General features: G+C 43.8%; 1 protein-coding gene across 6 annotated transcripts in view; it reads right to left on the minus strand.

The window, feature by feature from the left end:
- NELF-B (negative elongation factor B) overlaps nucleotides 1-14,326 on the minus strand; it is a 158,038-nt gene extending 143,712 nt beyond the window's left edge. For 5 of the 6 annotated variants that reach the window (XR_012887154.1, XR_012887155.1, XM_075878485.1 and 2 more), the window contains exons 1-2: nucleotides 13,530-14,326; nucleotides 6,100-6,216 (exon numbers count right to left, since the gene is read on the minus strand). Coding sequence is in view for 4 of the 6 variants with exons in the window: in XM_075878485.1 (XP_075734600.1) it covers nucleotides 6,100-6,216; nucleotides 13,530-13,865 (453 nt within the window). In the remaining 2 variants the exon portion in view is untranslated. The remainder of the gene's footprint in view (nucleotides 1-6,099; nucleotides 6,217-13,529) is intronic. The other variant, XM_037435709.2, reaches the window with a different exon arrangement.
- Nucleotides 14,327-16,742: the final 2,416 nt, after the last annotated feature.

The raw sequence follows: 16,742 nt of genomic DNA on the forward strand, positions 1-16,742 counted from the left end.
CCGAGCATTTCGTGAAATAAAAATAAATGATGTTCTACGAAACTTATTTTCCCGCATGCACTTTTTCCTATATGACGCTACCAAACCCAAGTGTACTCGATGTCGCTGCCGCACAGCGTCCAACCGGTTCTTTTGACCTCATAGCCACAATTCGTGAGATTATTTTATATTAGCTGTTCTACTAGCAAGAACGCAATCATTAAAAAATAAGGTTTTGGTAACATTTTGATGTGATACTGGCCGCAAGAGGCTACTGCATACCTCAGATACAGCAGATGTTTTTTCTCCGATTATGAGGGTTCATTGTAACTGGTGCAGACTGTAGGTGCCAAGTTTCATGGGTAAACAAACAAAGGCCTAGTAGCACCATATCATACATTATGTGGCTACTGTAACACTACTACGTGGTCTGTGCAGAAAGATGCAATTGAAACTTTTTACTAGTTCGTTCATTTAAAAGGGACCTGAACCACTTTGTAAATGATAATCTAATGACATCTTGATCGTAGTATATTGCCCCATGAATTGATTACCACAAAAATATTTCAAATTCGTGAACTGAAAGCAGTGCAGGGATTTGTTGTGATTTAAGCACTTTTTTCTTTTTTCGACCCGGCAAGCACCATGGAAAAGCACATGGGGAGGGATGACACAATAAAAAAGCAGTACAGTAAAAGCTCGTTAACACGGATCTCACGGGACCAGAGAAAATGTCCGAGTTGACCGAATTCCAAATTATCCAATGGACCATGAAAACCAAAGAAAAACGTACACAGCACAGACAAACCTTTATTTGTTAAAAAAGTGCGTTATTTTTGCCTGCCTCACCGTCGGAATTTCTGACAGAACGATCTTATTTAATCCAATCAGGTGGTGGTGTGCACGTTCACTGTCGCGAAAACAAGCGCAGAACTCCTCGCGGACAGCAAGGGCTTCGGCGGCCTCCTGCATGGTGCGGCGAGGTCACGTCGGCTCATCCTGGCCGTCATCATCGGAACAGTGATTTTGGTCCTCATCAAGCACTTAATATATCATCGTCAGTCAGCGGACCAGCAACGGCAATATGATAGTCTATAGCGACGTAGTCTAAAATCTTGATGGCACTAGGAAGGAGAGAGTCAAAACGCCTGTCATTCACCTCGTCGTCCATATTTCCAGTGGGCTCGCGGGTGTCCTCTGGAGTGGCCTCTGGAGGAATATCCGAGTCGTCAAGGAGGACAAAGCTGCTGTGATGGAAATAATTTGCAATGACCGCGGGTGGCGTGTCGCTGCAGACATGCGCTAAAATGTGAATTGCGGTCAGGAGACTCAGTTCATATTCTCGCCCTGCTTCCTTGCACAGCAGAATCCGTTCCAGCACATGCTTTCTGTACCTGCTTTTTACGTGCTGAATTATCCCTTGATCCAGCAATTGCAGAGCAGCCGTCGTGTTTGCAGGTAGAAATACAAGTTCGATGCACTCCAGCCCTGTCACTCTGGTATGAGCACTGCAATTGTCGACTAGAAGTAAAACCTTGCGCTTGTTAGTGGAGAAACGTCGGTCGAGTTGGCGCAGCCAAGCTTGGAAAATATCTGAAGCCATCCAGGCCTTTTTGTTAGTGCGATATTGCACAGAAAAGTGGTGAATGTTCTTAAAACACCTTGGGTTACATGCCTTCCCGATGACTAGCAGTGGCAGGCGCTTGGTGCCCGACATATTTGAAGCGAGAAGCACAGTGATCCTTTCTTTGCTCCTCTTCCCTACAACGCACGGGTCGCCCTTGAGCGTGATCGTTTTATCCGGCAAGGCTTTAAAAAAGAGAGCCGTTTCATCGGCATTGAAGACTTTGGCAGGCTCATAACGAGCCAGGTACTGGGGCAGCTCAGTAGTCTTCCAGTCAGCAATACGCCGTTCATTCACTGCTGCTTTTTCCCCGCACACGTTTCGAAAGACCCACCCGTGCCTTTTTCAAAGCGGGCAAACCAGACTTCAGACGCACTGAAAGATTCGATGTTCATTCTCAGTGCGTACCTTTCAGCTTGCTGACAGATCAACGGTCCACTCAAGAGAAGCTGGCTGTTCCGCATGTCTGTTATCCACCGTAGCAATGCGTCTTCCAGCTTCAAGTGTGCTGCCGTCCTTAGTCGTTTTCGTTTTCCAGTGAATTTGCCGCTGTGAAACGCCTGGAAAATTTTTTTCTTTGTTTTTCAAGTAGTCACTTAAGGTGCTTCTCTGAACATCGTACTTTTTCATTATCTCCTGTCGAGAAACACCTGCATTCACTTCTTTCAATATCATAACCTTTGGTTCAAGATCACTTGCTGGCTGCTGTGGCCGCTTAACTCCTGTGACGGTCGCCATCAAGCGCGACGGCGGCGGCAACGCACACAAACACAGCCGCAACACGCGAAGTCATAACACAAGGAAACCAAGACACGAAGTAGACCAGTAGGCGTAGCGAGCAGCTTTTAGCAGACACTGGATGCGCCACCTAGCCACTTCCCCCTCATTCATTATCATCATGGTCTTATTCTGCTGTTCGCTCGGTTTCGATTTCTCCAAAACTCCGGTTCTGTTGTCGGTCAGTGCGTCGGTTACGGCAAGCGGTGCTTGAGCCTCCAAGCCGCCGAGATCGCGCGACTCTGGAGTCCCGATAGCCCTCTCCGGAGTTGTCCGAGATAACCGGTGCGCGGCTAAATCCCTCCAAACTAATGAGCATTTGACCTCATTGAAATATACACTGTTTTGCCGGGACCGCGCCGAGAGTCTGAGTTAACGAGGTCTGGATAAACAAGATTTTACTGTACACGCCATGAAACGTGTTCACTCCTCTTGCAGTGCAACTCTGATACACGCTAGTGTTGCTACTCTAGTTTTAGAACTTTACAAAGCATAGCAACCTGTGTTGAGAAGCACATATGATCCTAACACCGCTCGAGATTTAAGTTGGCTATCGATCAATAGCAGCGATTTGATCTACAACAAAACAAAGCTAGAACCTGCAGCTCCCAAAAAAGTGAAGACTGCAGCGGGCATGCAAGAGAAAATCTCAACTTTTCACCCCACTCGCAAATTAGTTTTGCCGTGCACAACTGCAGATTTCGTTGAGCTCTTCGCAGCAGCATCTGCCTTCCGTAGCATGACTTTTCTCACCCAAGACAAGGGATTGTTCAGGTCCCTCTTGAAGAATGAAACACTTATTGCACAAGAAGTGTTCCCCCATGTCCTACAATGCATTGCAGTGATTTTTCAATAGAAGTGGGCGAGTTCTAGAAACAAAATTGAACTGAGGAGCTGCAAGATAATGAAGCTAGTATTGCCAAAATGTCCCACAGGAGTCATGTCCAAAATTTACTTTTATTCCTCAAGTACTTAAACACTTTTGTTAATAATAAGGGTGTTTTAAAAGTTCTCAAGCGCTGACATTACCACTGTAACCTGAACTGTTCCTCAAGTACTTAAACACTTTTGTTAATAATAAGGGTGTTTTAGATGTTCTCAAGCGCTGACATTATCAGTGTAACCTGAACTGTCATTTGTTTTGAATTTAAACTATTCTTGACCTCCAGGGACACTAAAATCAAATATAAAGTCAACAAACATTGTTAAAATACAATTTCAAAAACATAGCAGGGGTTGTTTTATGTCAAAAAAATTCTTAAGATGGAAGAAGAAGAAACATTAATGGGAGAGACAGGAAAGAGATTTTGGGGCTATTAACTGGGGCCCCATGTTCAAGGCTCCACTGGCTTGTGCCGGCAGCCGGACATGGTCAGGAAGTGTTAGTTGCACTTGCGCATTCGAGCTAGTGAGCTCCAAAGAGCTTTCTATTCTGAACTTATGTTGTGTGCAATTAAGGTTATTTATCTTTTTACTGCAACCCAATGAAATGTGACACGAGGGTAAACGGCGAGTCGCGACCCCACGGACAATCCCGCAAATAGAGAGTTGGAAAAATTTTTAGCAATGGCAATAAATCTAAGTATACCCTTTTTGAATTCTACAGCGCTCCGTGTCTTTTCCTTTAAGAAATTTGTTTCTGCCGTGCGCATCGCTAATGAGTTCTTGTGGAGCCATTTGAGCAGGATCACAGTCTTCCTCCTCATGACGGCCACTGTGTGTAGTGTTGGGTGGTGGTAACAGGGACAGAAGCTGGTGTTCTGCTCAGTTCGTGAGTACTCGAGCTAGAGTGCCCACCCTTTTGTTGCACCATGGGCCTGCATGTCCCGGACACTAGACAAACCTTAAAGTGTTTTCAAATAGTTTCCCTAAAGTTGGGCTTCAAATTTTAAAGAGACGCATACCCTGAATGCAACCCAAACCGCTTGCCACTGAGTGAGATGGGGCAACTTCACAAACAGCATCACCCCCTTTTACTGCCCGACATAAAGCAAGCCAATGACAGCACAAACATTTTTTCTTGCTTTCAGTGTCACTTTCGTTATACACTTAAACTAAAGGCAGCAAAGCACTCCACGTTAAGAACAGTACTGAAATTTAAATTTTGACCAACTGCATAACCCACATTATTGTATACGTGTGCGTGTGCATATATATCAAGAAATAATATATCAGCCAAATGGTCAGGTAATGAGATGCTGAAGGAGCACCATTAGAATATGACACAACTGATGTCAAGCCCCCTTGCTAGGATTGCTGCTATAATCCAAAATTTGATCAGACTTCGGTTGTATACACATGCCAGGATAAGACAGTGCACGAAATAATTGAAGCTCATGAAATAGACAAGGATGTTTTCACTACTTTGTTAAAAAAAAAACGAATTTTTATCACTATATAGGAGGTAAATGTTCTGTTCTGGAGTGGCTCACAGAGTGCATATTTGTGGAAAACGTTTTTTCGCGTTTTCTTGTGCCATTCTTTCGTGGAATTTTGTCTGAAATTGGTGGTTTTCCATAAGCATGCAGACATAATGAAAAAAAAAAAACGTGTTAGCTGAAGTCAGCCTGTCGTCCTGTGTCTTGTCTTCTTATTATGTTTGTGCTCTTACCATTATGAGCAAGTCCAAGAAACAACAGAAACTGGACATCCCCATGCACCTGCTTTGCAAGGACGGCCTAGTGCATGTGAGCAGCCCAACTAATGTTTATAGTTTGACTCTGTAAAACTCACAAACTACAGCTAATTCCCACTGTAGAACAGCTAGGTTTCTTGGGCCAACACTACAAGTTGAAATACCTACATTACATTTTGAAGAAGACCAATTTCAAGCATGTATACAATGAAAGCAACAGAGATAGTGAGCACCAAATTACTGGCATGTCCCTCACACTACTCAAAGTGCGTACAAACAAAAATGCATGTGCCCTTGTGGTAGCACACTGTTTCTGAAACAAGATTTCTGAACAATCAGCTCTAAGCTAGCATAAAAGGCTATTTGCATAGTTTACTTTAGACTGCATTTCTTAAATTCAAGGGCTTTGAAGAAAAGAAAACACTTGCAGAAACGTCAAGAGCCCTGCAATATATACTTTTAAAATTCAAATATGTACAATAAAAAGAAAAAACTCCTCAAAATCACCAAAGCTCTTACACTCAAACTGTCAAGTTCTTTTTTTTCTTTTTCTGGGCTATAACAGTATTATCCTTCAAATTCAGCGGTATTCCTTTATTTCCCTAATCACATAAAAAAAAAAAGATAACTCGAAAGTGGCTTCACCACATGTCCATAGAGTGAAAATTAGCAATAAATTGAAAGCAGGGACACAAATGTCTTGACATCGACAAGTGTGGCGAACTAGCATCAAGAAACAATTATGGCAAATATAGTCTCCATTGGTTTTGTGCGGAACTAACTTTTGTTGATGAAAACTCTAGTCGACATTGACCATTTTGTTAGAAATTCTGATGACTATGCTTGTCAACAGTCGCAAAAAGGGACCTGTATACACCCTGTGCGAACATCCCTTTTTTTATCACCATTAAAAAAAAATCTAATTTGGGCCAGTGTGGGCATAGCAACTAAGCACTTCTTCCCTTGTCCATGTGCTTTGCGTGCAATGTGTTGAAACAAAGTAAATTTTTACCCTGCTCAACTTTACCTATCCGAAAACTTGCATGGAGGAATGCAAACTAGTCCAAACATGCACAGGGCTTACCTGGACATCACACTCTTTGTAAAGGGTTTTATCGCTGACCAGTTGCTTGAGGTACTTCTCTTCTACATGCTCCATATTTTTGAGTATGCACATAACCACTGGACGAAGTGCTGGAACCTGCCAAGACAAGAAATACAGTTAATCATTGTATATTAGACACTGTATATAGTACCTATATCAAGAGACAACCTGATTTAGTGTATCCTTTCAGTGGGAGTAATATGCAAAACTGTAATGAAATAAACCTTAAAAATAATTCCACATACCTGCTAATAAAGTACAAAATTAAATTACTCAAAATTTGTGTTGCATATAAAAGGCCACATTTTCTTTAACATAAAGTGCAAGGTAAATGCTAACTAAATATAACAGAAGTTCTCAGACTGAGAAATAAAAAAATACAAAATAAGTAAACATTTATTGATCGAATGGCTAGCAAAGACTATTCTATTCTAGCCTGAGATGGGCAGTCTTCCTGGACTCGCCATTTACTGTACTAGAAATATGTCTCTGAGAGTTGGAGGAAGAAGGCATTTCATTTCTTGCTGATGCCAATTCATAGTAAAAAAAAAGCTCTTATGCAACCATGCTTTGAACAGTGTGCAAAAAAAAAGGTAATCATTGTTTATTATGTTTCGATGTGAAACCCATAGCTCCCAATTCACGGCAAACCACGTGCAGTCAATTTATAGTACGTGCATTGATATAAGAAACTAAGCAAATGACCCCTTTTCTTCAATATGACTCCGGCTTTGAAATTCTGGAGGAATGGCCTGTGATTAGAATGGCTTGTACACAGCATGTATGAAAATGACAGATCACTTAAATTTCTGTAAAATGAATATAAGATCACTATGCAATTTAAAAAACCAAAATGAATATAACATCACTGTACAATTTGAAAAACCCCAGGCTTGCGCAACGCACAGCCCAGCCACCACAGCATAAGCTGGCAGGCTCCTCTACATCAGGAGTGTTGTACTCTTGGGGTGCCTACAAGTACAGTTACACAGTGATGGAAGTGACTTTTTACTTTTTGAAACATACTTTGAAGCAAGAAAAGTACTGTTTTGGATAGCCACAAGTGAAATTTGGGAGAAAAAAAATGTTAGTTTGGAGCAGCTACTGGTCTTTTAGGGGCAGATACAAAATTTGCCATACACCAATTGGAGTTCAAAGCATCGTCAAAGCATCTCACAAATATAAATATTTATTATGAAATACATGTCACAGACCACAACGAATGTGAAATTCCAGAAGCAAGCAACTAAAAATACGGCTAGTTGTCAAAATTGGCTGTGAAATCAGGTACGTATTTAAAATACTGGTATTTGTGACAGGAATAAAACCGAATCGGGAAAGCTGAGCACCACATTTCAAAAGTACCCACAGTCTCACAGCTGTTGCCAAACAGGCAGTAGATAATTGGTACGAGATAAAAGCAATACTGCTCATTTTCACATTTCGCCACACTAGCCTACGTGTCAAAAAAAAAAAGCATATGAGCTATATGCTTAATATGTCAGTTCTTGTCGCTTGAATGAGATTCGAGCCAACAATGGTACACATTAATAGTGTACTGAGATGCTAGCACACAGATTTTTTTCAGTTTCTTTAGAACTCTTGTGATAGTGAAACAATAAAATATTTAAAAATGATTTATTCTCCAACCAAAAAGTTTGTGAAGAAACCCGACGTTTCGGAACGAACTTGGTTTTTTCCTCGGGGGAAATTGGGATAGTTAGAGCACGAGAACAGGACGACGACAAAGAGACAAGAAGTCTTTGTCGTCATTCTGTTCTTGCGCTATAACTATCGTCATGTCATACCAACTAGCCCAAACTGCCACACTCCTAAGAGAAATCGGGACTACGTAGCAGCGGCATCTTCACAGCACTCACGGTGCGGTTAATGACCCCCCCCCCACCTCTCTCTCTCATTTCGCCATGGAGCGCAGATTATGTACATACACTAGGGAAAGGCTTCCGAGAGCGCAGTTGATGTTTTGGGCAGTTCGCTGTATATGCCATGACTCGAGTAGTAACCTTCTCCTCCAGTTCATCTCGCTTTCAAGGATGGTCGTTGCTTCAAAATTTGTCCGGTGGTCCAACGTTTCAGCATGCTCAGCGACTGCGCTGCGCTCTTTGTAGAGGTTCCGCACGTTGTTGGCATGTTGCTTGAGTCGTTCCGGTAGGTTTTTCATCTCATCGATATACGAAGAAGGGCACTTGGCGCACGGGATCTTGCAAACGACACCGGGAGTCCTGTCCATTATTGGCCGGTCTTTCCCAGTTTTCATACCCAGTCGAATGTTTAAATTCAAATAAAATATTGTCATTCTCAATCTATCAGTGCCATTTCAGAGCAGGATTGGAGCAATTACTCACAAAAATTGCTGTTTGGAGCAGCATTTCTCTTTTGAAGCAGTTTGGAGCGATCGGAGCGGCACTTCGATCACTGGTTATGAGGTTTTCATTGAAGACTGATTTGTGGGGTTTAACGTCATGAAACTGCCATATGATTATGAGAGACATAGTTGAGGGCTCCGGAAACGTCGACCACCAGGGGTTCTTAGTGCACCCAAATCAGAGTACACAAGCCTACAACATTTCCGCCTCCATCGAAAATGCAGCCGCCACAGCCGGGATTCGATCTCGCGACCTGACTGATCATGAGGTACCCACTATGTAATAAATCAGCATATTTTGGAAAGTAGTGAAAATCCACTTTGCACTCCTAAGGCAATGAGCACACCTACAAACCTGTACTCTGTTTTAGTTGCGGTCGATGATGATTATAATGAATTGTGGCCGAGCCCTTTATTATGGATGGGAAACTTTTAAATCATCCACTTGCTATGTAATTCACTCGGTCAGAAACCCGGTAATATTCTATTCTTGTAACAGGCAAGATTACATCTGTTAACACGGTTCAATTTCATACATAATACTTGCTTAAATAGTCTGTGGTAAAACACTTGCTTGCCATACAGAACGCCCGGGAATCACCTCACAACCATTCTTTTCTCATTGAGTGCAATAGGTGCAACTGATACCGGCAAAAGCCGATAACTATGCCATCGAAATCGGTTGTTGCTGTAAGCTATTAACAGCTTGCGCTGTAAGAAAGATTGCAGCGTAAAAAGAATTACATTATGCAGTTTTACCTCCTGCTGTTCCATAGTTCAAAAATGTTTAACGTCGATTTGTAAATTGACAAGAAAACTTAGCAAATGAGCAGTGATCTTTGTTTGGCATTGGCTGTGCACAATTATTTGTGCAACGACCTCTAAAGGCCTTTGGCAATAAACGGAATTATTATGATGAACAGCGTAATTGCCATTTATACCTCGTATTATACAGCAGTTACTCTTCTACTCGGCTGCCTCGTGGGTTCGCGTACAAAAAGCAGAATTTCTGGAAAGCACCAATGAAGCTTGGCCTCTTTATTATTGCAAAATATGCAACAGCAATTTGAGCTTCAATAACTGAGATGGGTATGCGACACCAAATTTCATAGTGAGCCAGAGCACTCAGCTTTTCCAAAATGTACTGAATGAGCACAACTGTATGCGAAAAGTTTACTACTCATTGCTAAGCACACTAGGGCCACTCTATCTCCCCCTTAACAATGATAAAAACAGCCACGCAAAGAAAACCATAATTTAGCTGTGCAGTAGTCCTGTCTGCAAATTACATTTGAATATGCAGTTTTACAGATCCACATTTACAGTGCAAGACGACACCACAGAAAGCAACACACACAAGACACCTTCTTTTCTACGCCGTCTCGCACTGTAAATATGGAAGCTAGATAAAATTCACCCAGCATATTGTTTGGCGAGTTTTAAAGACTCTTCCAAGTGGTGATTGTTTTCATGGCTCTTGTGGTCCTGCGCTACATAAGAATCGTGCGACCAATCTTGCAGAATGCGCCTGTGCTTCATATTGTGTAAACACCACCAGTGGTAGCACGTACTCCACTGAAAACTTGGTGCACCGTCACTCCATCTTCCACATTAAAGGGGTACTGACACAAAAATTTGGCCTTGCGTTTTTCTACTGCAATGCGTTGCTGGGGGCCTGTTAGTCATGACACGACGCATTGTTTGCTGTAGCAGGCGACAGATAATTAATTACAGGCACCTCATTATCAATCAGTTTCAGTTTTGGTTTGAGAGTTCCAAAAACTGGGTGCAACTTTCGTCACCTAGTGTGTGCAGCTCTTGACCACGTCAGCACACAGAACTGTGACACACTTCCGCACGGTCCGCATCAAGAACTACTTTCGAATAGGAAACGACACTGGAATGTCACCAAACACAAAACTTTCTAAGCGTGCGCCACAACCAGACACTCGCAACCAGCCGCCGAGAAATATAGACTTCGGGAACTAACGTGGCAAAAGAAAAATGGCAGCTACGACGTCGTCATAACTTTTGTTAACTTCAGCGTGGTGACGTGAGCGAAGTAGGGGTTCACCTCTGGGTCCCCTTCGAGGGTGTCTATAGCGCTATGGAGTTGGTCACTCACGCAATCTTCAAAATTAATTTAAAATACCTTCCAAGCTATATTCGCTATTGATATCTTGCAGATGACATACGAGTGTTCATGAGAATCGACCCCGCAGGCTATCTCAGCCCCAAAATTTTGAGACAGTACTCATTTAACATTGCCCCCACAAAAGGAACACCAGGAATCTGTGTCATGCACGAAAATTTTAGGCTTGTCTAAAGCAGGACTGACAGGATAGTTGGTGATTCATTGTTATGTCCGGTGTTGTTGTCGGCCCATAGACGTACGTGTGGGTCGCGGTAGTCCAAAAAGCTCAGACAGCCTCGAACGGTTAAAAACAAGTTTATTCCTATTCGGATGGAGGCGGCGGCCGAACTGCCGGGGGAAACGACGGTGGCTCGTTTGCGCCGAGCGGGGGAAGGGGAGGAGTCAACATCTAGAAGCAGTTTCAGCAACCAGTCCTTCGCGGGTTCAGAGGCTCGCTCGTGACACAGGGGTGCTTGGAACACAACACACAGGGGTGCTTGGAACACAACAATTGTAAAAAAACCTAGGGTGCAGGAATGATAAAAAGTCAGTACCTCATAAACAATGCATTTTTTCATTTCTTCAAATTGTTCCAAGTTCGTTGCAAAACACAAGTAATCCGCACTACAGAAACAAGTCCCAATGCATGCAACTTAGGGTGTAAATGCAAAACACAGAAAGCTGACCAGTCAAACAGCGTTACTGTTCTTTGGCTTTGACCGTAAGTATTGAAGACCCATGGTATTCATAAAGCGGGGCTTGTTACTGTAGTGACAGGTAATGCCGCTGTCACGCAGCAAATACATAGTGTGCACGTGCGTCACGCAGCGCCCCTTCGTCACTTCCGGAATGCGCCACCGACATGCCCGGGTACCTACCAACTCCGTCGGCTACCGCTGCCGTGTTGTCTCCTCGTGCTTGCACCCGTTTAGTTTTGCCTCACGATGCAAGTTTGTGGGCTGCTAGTGAGGCAAGTTGATTTAGTAGTCCCCGAAGAGGGAGCATAACTTCGGGGTGTTTCTTCGCCAAAAGTTATTACCTAAAATTGAGAACGCACAGCGTGATTTTCCAAAAAGCACCGGCGTGTTTGGCTGACGCGGATCAACAAAAAAACTACTTGAAGAAACTCGGTGATATTTGGATCTTCAGGTGCAACTTCATTCCGGGTAAGTGCCATAGCCAAGCACTTACCTGCAAACAGAGATAGCTCACCAAGATACTGTACATACAAACTTGTCCGTGACCACTGCACGCACAATCAGCGTGTCAGGGAGGCAGTTAAAATCGTGATGGCTATCGCGGAAATTCGGGTGATGCATTGAAACAAACTGTGAAAATGGATGCGAAACAATATTAGTTCACTTTGAAGTATATAGCCGATCGGTTCGAGTTGGGGGGTCAGGATTTTGAAAAATTGGTCAATTATTTCCCTAACACGGTCTCCATCATTTTCAGGGACTCCACTGTACATTAGCGTGCAAAAAAGTAAAATACAAGGTGAAAATGGTGTCAAAACATACACGAAAAAAAAAAAGTGATGGCCGGAATTACCGCGGCATGCACCGCACGAAGTCTCTATCTGCCTCATATAATATTTTCCTTGGCTGTTTCCACAAATTTCAATCAAAGAGGCTCAACATCAGCACTGTTTAAAACACTTGGGGGGAGGAGGGGCTGCTACTTTGGTGGCTTGGGCCGCAGCAATATATTAATATCTTATCTCTTGTATAGTTGCCTAGCTCTGCATGACTCATTTTCGATGGGAGCTGCTGCGCTTCGCTCATCCACTCTTAAAATTGCGACTAGAGAGACTTTGGGCTTTCACTTGTTCTTGGGCTCCGCAATTTGTAGTGTTTGTAGGGAAAGCGAGATAATGGGCCCCCTTAGGTCGTGGCGGGCAGCCGGTGTACACGGTGGCTGGTATATGTGCCACACACCTTGATTTTCTGGTCTTGTATTGAGTGAACAAACGAGGCCTTCCTAATTCGATGAGCTCGTTAAAGTACGCCAACAAAAAACCACAATGCTTCCCTTTCAACATCGTACATAGCAACAGATGACGAGCCCCCAACAAACCACGCTGCAGAACGCGAACTGCCGTAGGTACTCAGGGAGGTACCCAGCCATGGCGGGAGAGGGCAACAACGGCGGAAGTGACATCACATGAACACTATGTATAAGTGACTTACCATGAATGACATTCGCTCACAATAAAACTAATGACATCCCTTTTAATTCGCATTCTCAATTGATTTGGGGCCAAATGCATAGCCTTCAGAAAAAAAAAAAAGTCGCACAAAACTCAGGTTTTTACAAAGCATGTAACCAGAAATCAAATTGTTAAAAAGATGGTCACACTATTTCCACGCTTCATGACATCACCAGCTATGTTTTTCATGTATTTTAGCTTGACTTGTGTCAGTTGCAACAAACTGCACAAAAGTGCCATGCAATATTGTTGTTGATGCCTCTTACAGCTATTTTTCAGTGTTGAGTTTGTGAATTACTCTTAGGATATGCAACGTCAAATGCAAGTTTGCTAAAGCCATTGCACAGTCGTCACTTTCAAATGCAACTCGTTTTCTTTGTGTGACGGTACTTAGGGAAGATGCCCTTAAGTTCACTTAATGACGTTTCATGGAAATGAAATGTTTTTCCTTCGAGGCTGTAAACATACGCTGCTAGCAAAAATTTCGCAGACCTCTATGTTCCTGTCAAGGTGTAGGGTTCTTGTCAAGCAGCTTAAATGCGGGGATCACCGCATACAGTTCCTGAAACAGTATGTAGGCCTGTGTTCACAAAATTAGAACACAATTCAGAGAGCTTCACGAGTGGCTAAATGAAGGCAAGCAAAATCTGCATGCAACACACGTCCAAGTGATCACTCACGCACAAAGAAAAGCAGGAGCCTCGTACCTTGATGACTGGAAAACTTTTCTGCAACATCTCTTTCAGCTTTTTCTCCTTCTCACGGCCTTCCTGCTTACCAAGGTTTTCAATTTGCTGTAGAAGGCGTTCCTTTAACTCTTCTAACACAGATGTGTGAAATTCGAGCCTGCAGACCCCGTGCAAGTCAAGCAAAGGCAACATAGGACGTAAAGACGGCAACAGGATGCCATTTTCTTCTTGAAACTCTTCAATTGCACGTAGTGGGTCAGAACAATTGGTCAGAGCCTCACGAAGAAACTCCCGACCCGGAATGCCAACCTCTTCTAGGCCTGCCATGACGACTTAATTCAGCAAATACTACCCTAACAAGAAATAAGAATAGCGAAGTTTTTTTGTTTTTTTTCCCTAGCTTTTCGGTCCCGTCACCCCAACTCTCTTGCTGCTTGTTGTCTAGAAGGTTTGCTTCGGCTGCTGCGTTGGTAGCAAGTTGAAACGACGCTTGATGAGTATTCTGTATTTGGAGTACTTGTCGTCAGGCGTAAAACGCGACGGATGCGCCGTGGTCGTCGGCTTTCCGTCAGGAGAGACCTGCTTCAGAGTGTACACTCGATTGCCACTTTCATCCAGGTAGTACATTAACATCATTTTCGAACACTAGTTGAGGAGACGACTTCCAAACAATTTCAGCGCAAGGGCTGGGGTTAGCGAAAAACCTGGGGCTAGCGAAAAAACACGACGCCGACAGAGACGCTACTAACGCCAGAACACGAGGCCAACAAGGCAACATCCGGGACTTTCAAGATTCAAATGCTCAATGTTGCTAACTTGTTTGTCTGAGTTCTCTAAAAGTGTAGACTGACTTAGAAGTGTGGCAGCTTGGCGTAACGTTTATAAAAATGCATAAAAACTATACTTTAAAAAAAATGTTTAGATGTTAAAAAAGGCAATGATATTTAAAAATGAATAATATTCAATACAATTTTTTAAATATTCAAGAGAACGGAAAGTTGGGTGAGTACAAGGAGGATACATAAAACTTGCTGGAGTAGTAGCAACGCCACCGACACCGAATTTCCTCTAGGTGGTGTTGGTGGAAGCCGCCCATGCACCGGCAGCGCCGCTACGAGAGAGAAGGTCCGTTCGATTCACCTGCACCGGTCGGAACCAATTCACGGCTGTGCACGCGAAGTTCAGAAATTGTGCAGCGTGAGTGAGTTCAGCGGTGCAGGCACAGCACGACACCCGAAACGAATGACGATGTGCCGACAAGGTGCAGGCCTTATTTCTTTTCGCTTAATTTACACCGTTCAGCAAACACTGACCGATGGCAAATCGAACATGCGGACAGTTTATGAGGCGCAAACATCTTGGCAAAACACACCGCATTTGTAGAGGCGGGTACGGCGCCTAAGCCACCTACGTCTAAGTGCTGCGTCGTCTGCTCAGCTGCACGCGCGCCTGCACCAAGCCGGCACCGTCAGCGAAGGAGGTGCAGGAAAATCATGAACCGGTGCTGCATCTATCCTGCACCTTTCGAAACGAATGGCAGGGTTCAGCGGTCGCCATTGCTGCACCGCTGAAACGAATGGCAAGGTGCAGCACCTCGTGAACTGGTTCACGTGGTGCAGGCGAATCGAACGGACCTAGAGTGAAGCCACGCCGTGCGTGCGGCGGCCATGTTGCCAGTGGCAGAAAAGAGCCGAGCGCTGCAAATTTATGCTTCATCGCGCTGCGGGTGAAAGTGACTCGTGTGTTTATAAAGCAACGAAAACAAGTAATTCTGGTTGTAAATGTTTATTGCGACTTGTACGCAGCCAAGTGGCATGTAGAGAACTCAATTAAAGTGCATATGCATCAAATAGCGATGCCTAAAGCAAACACATCATCGAAAACATAGGTGCCCTACTGGTGGTTGAAAATTATTGCCCTTGTCAAAAGTGGTCCCACCTTACTTTTGACCGATTCTCGTTTTTTTTTTTCCTTCGTCATGTGTTGTATCCTCACTTTTACGTATTGTTCGGCGATTTGCCTGCACAAACTGTAAACCTGATTATCAAGCGTATCAAAGTCTAGGACGTGCTGCTCTAGTTTATGGAACCAGTTTTTCTCGGAGGAAGCTCATAGAACTTTCAGGATGAGGTGTTTTGCTCTTGACTTCACCGTTGTGATGGAATCACATTCAGCCTGTAGCCGCCTCAGTCCTCGACTGTTTACAGAGGCTAAAGACATCTCGCGACGGTGAAAAAAGATCACCTCGCCTCTTACATTTAATTAAAGGTGTCAGCTCATCTGAGTGCATGGCTGCTATGCACTCTTCACATGTAGTTGCAGTTCGACCTTTCGAACAATGAAGCCTTCTATGTATGGCACCACAGAACCAACAAAAGCTGAAAAGCTTTCGGGCTAGTCAATGCGATGCGTATTGTCGTGGTCATCGGGCTGCAAGACTGGGGCCTGGCGCATGTCAGTGAGATGGCTTCTTGGATCTACCATGGCTGCAGGAGTCGTTGCATTCAATACGGAGAAAACATCTTGGGAGCAGTGTCCAGAACTTGAAGACGTCACTTCCGTCTGAATCAATAGACGCTTGTATGCAGCCATAAACTGCGAAGCTGTTGGGTTGTTGTTATGGCCTCCTCATCCACGTATTGAGTCGAAGAAGTTTTCGGCATACTCTTGACTGAGTTTGTGTGTCAGTAAGTATTTCAGCTGACCCTGGCTGACAAGTCTGTCAAACATTCTTTCCGTGCTTGCCATGCGTATCCAAAAACTAATGAATCTGTTTTTTTTTTTCAGTCCTTCTGTCACTGCCGGATCTCTCAGCCCGTTTATGTACGCTCGAGTCTCCGCAAAAAACGACTTCCAGAATGCTTCGTTCCCCTGCCGAAGGGGCGCTTTGTACGACCTTGCCAGCGGGTTCCTGGAGTTTAAGATGTCAAACAAGCAATCGAAAGTTCTATTAAACGTAGATCTTGTGCTGGCACCCTTGAATTGCGGCAGCTTTAGCTTTTGTTTGCAGAAGTCCAAAGCGTCGGCAACTGAGGCACTCGATCAGTCGTACAGCATATCATACCTTCATTTTCTTGCTTTTCCCATTGGACGTGGACTTTCGTAAGTATGTTTCCGAGCCACAACACTTCTTCACGTTGAAGTGCCTTCAATGCCACTTCATAACCCAATTTCACATGCTTCCCTTCAATGTCAAAGAGGTGG

This window comes from Rhipicephalus microplus, chromosome X (assembly GCF_043290135.1).
Source record: "Rhipicephalus microplus isolate Deutch F79 chromosome X, USDA_Rmic, whole genome shotgun sequence".
In the NCBI taxonomy this organism is placed as follows: domain Eukaryota; kingdom Metazoa; phylum Arthropoda; class Arachnida; order Ixodida; family Ixodidae; genus Rhipicephalus; species Rhipicephalus microplus.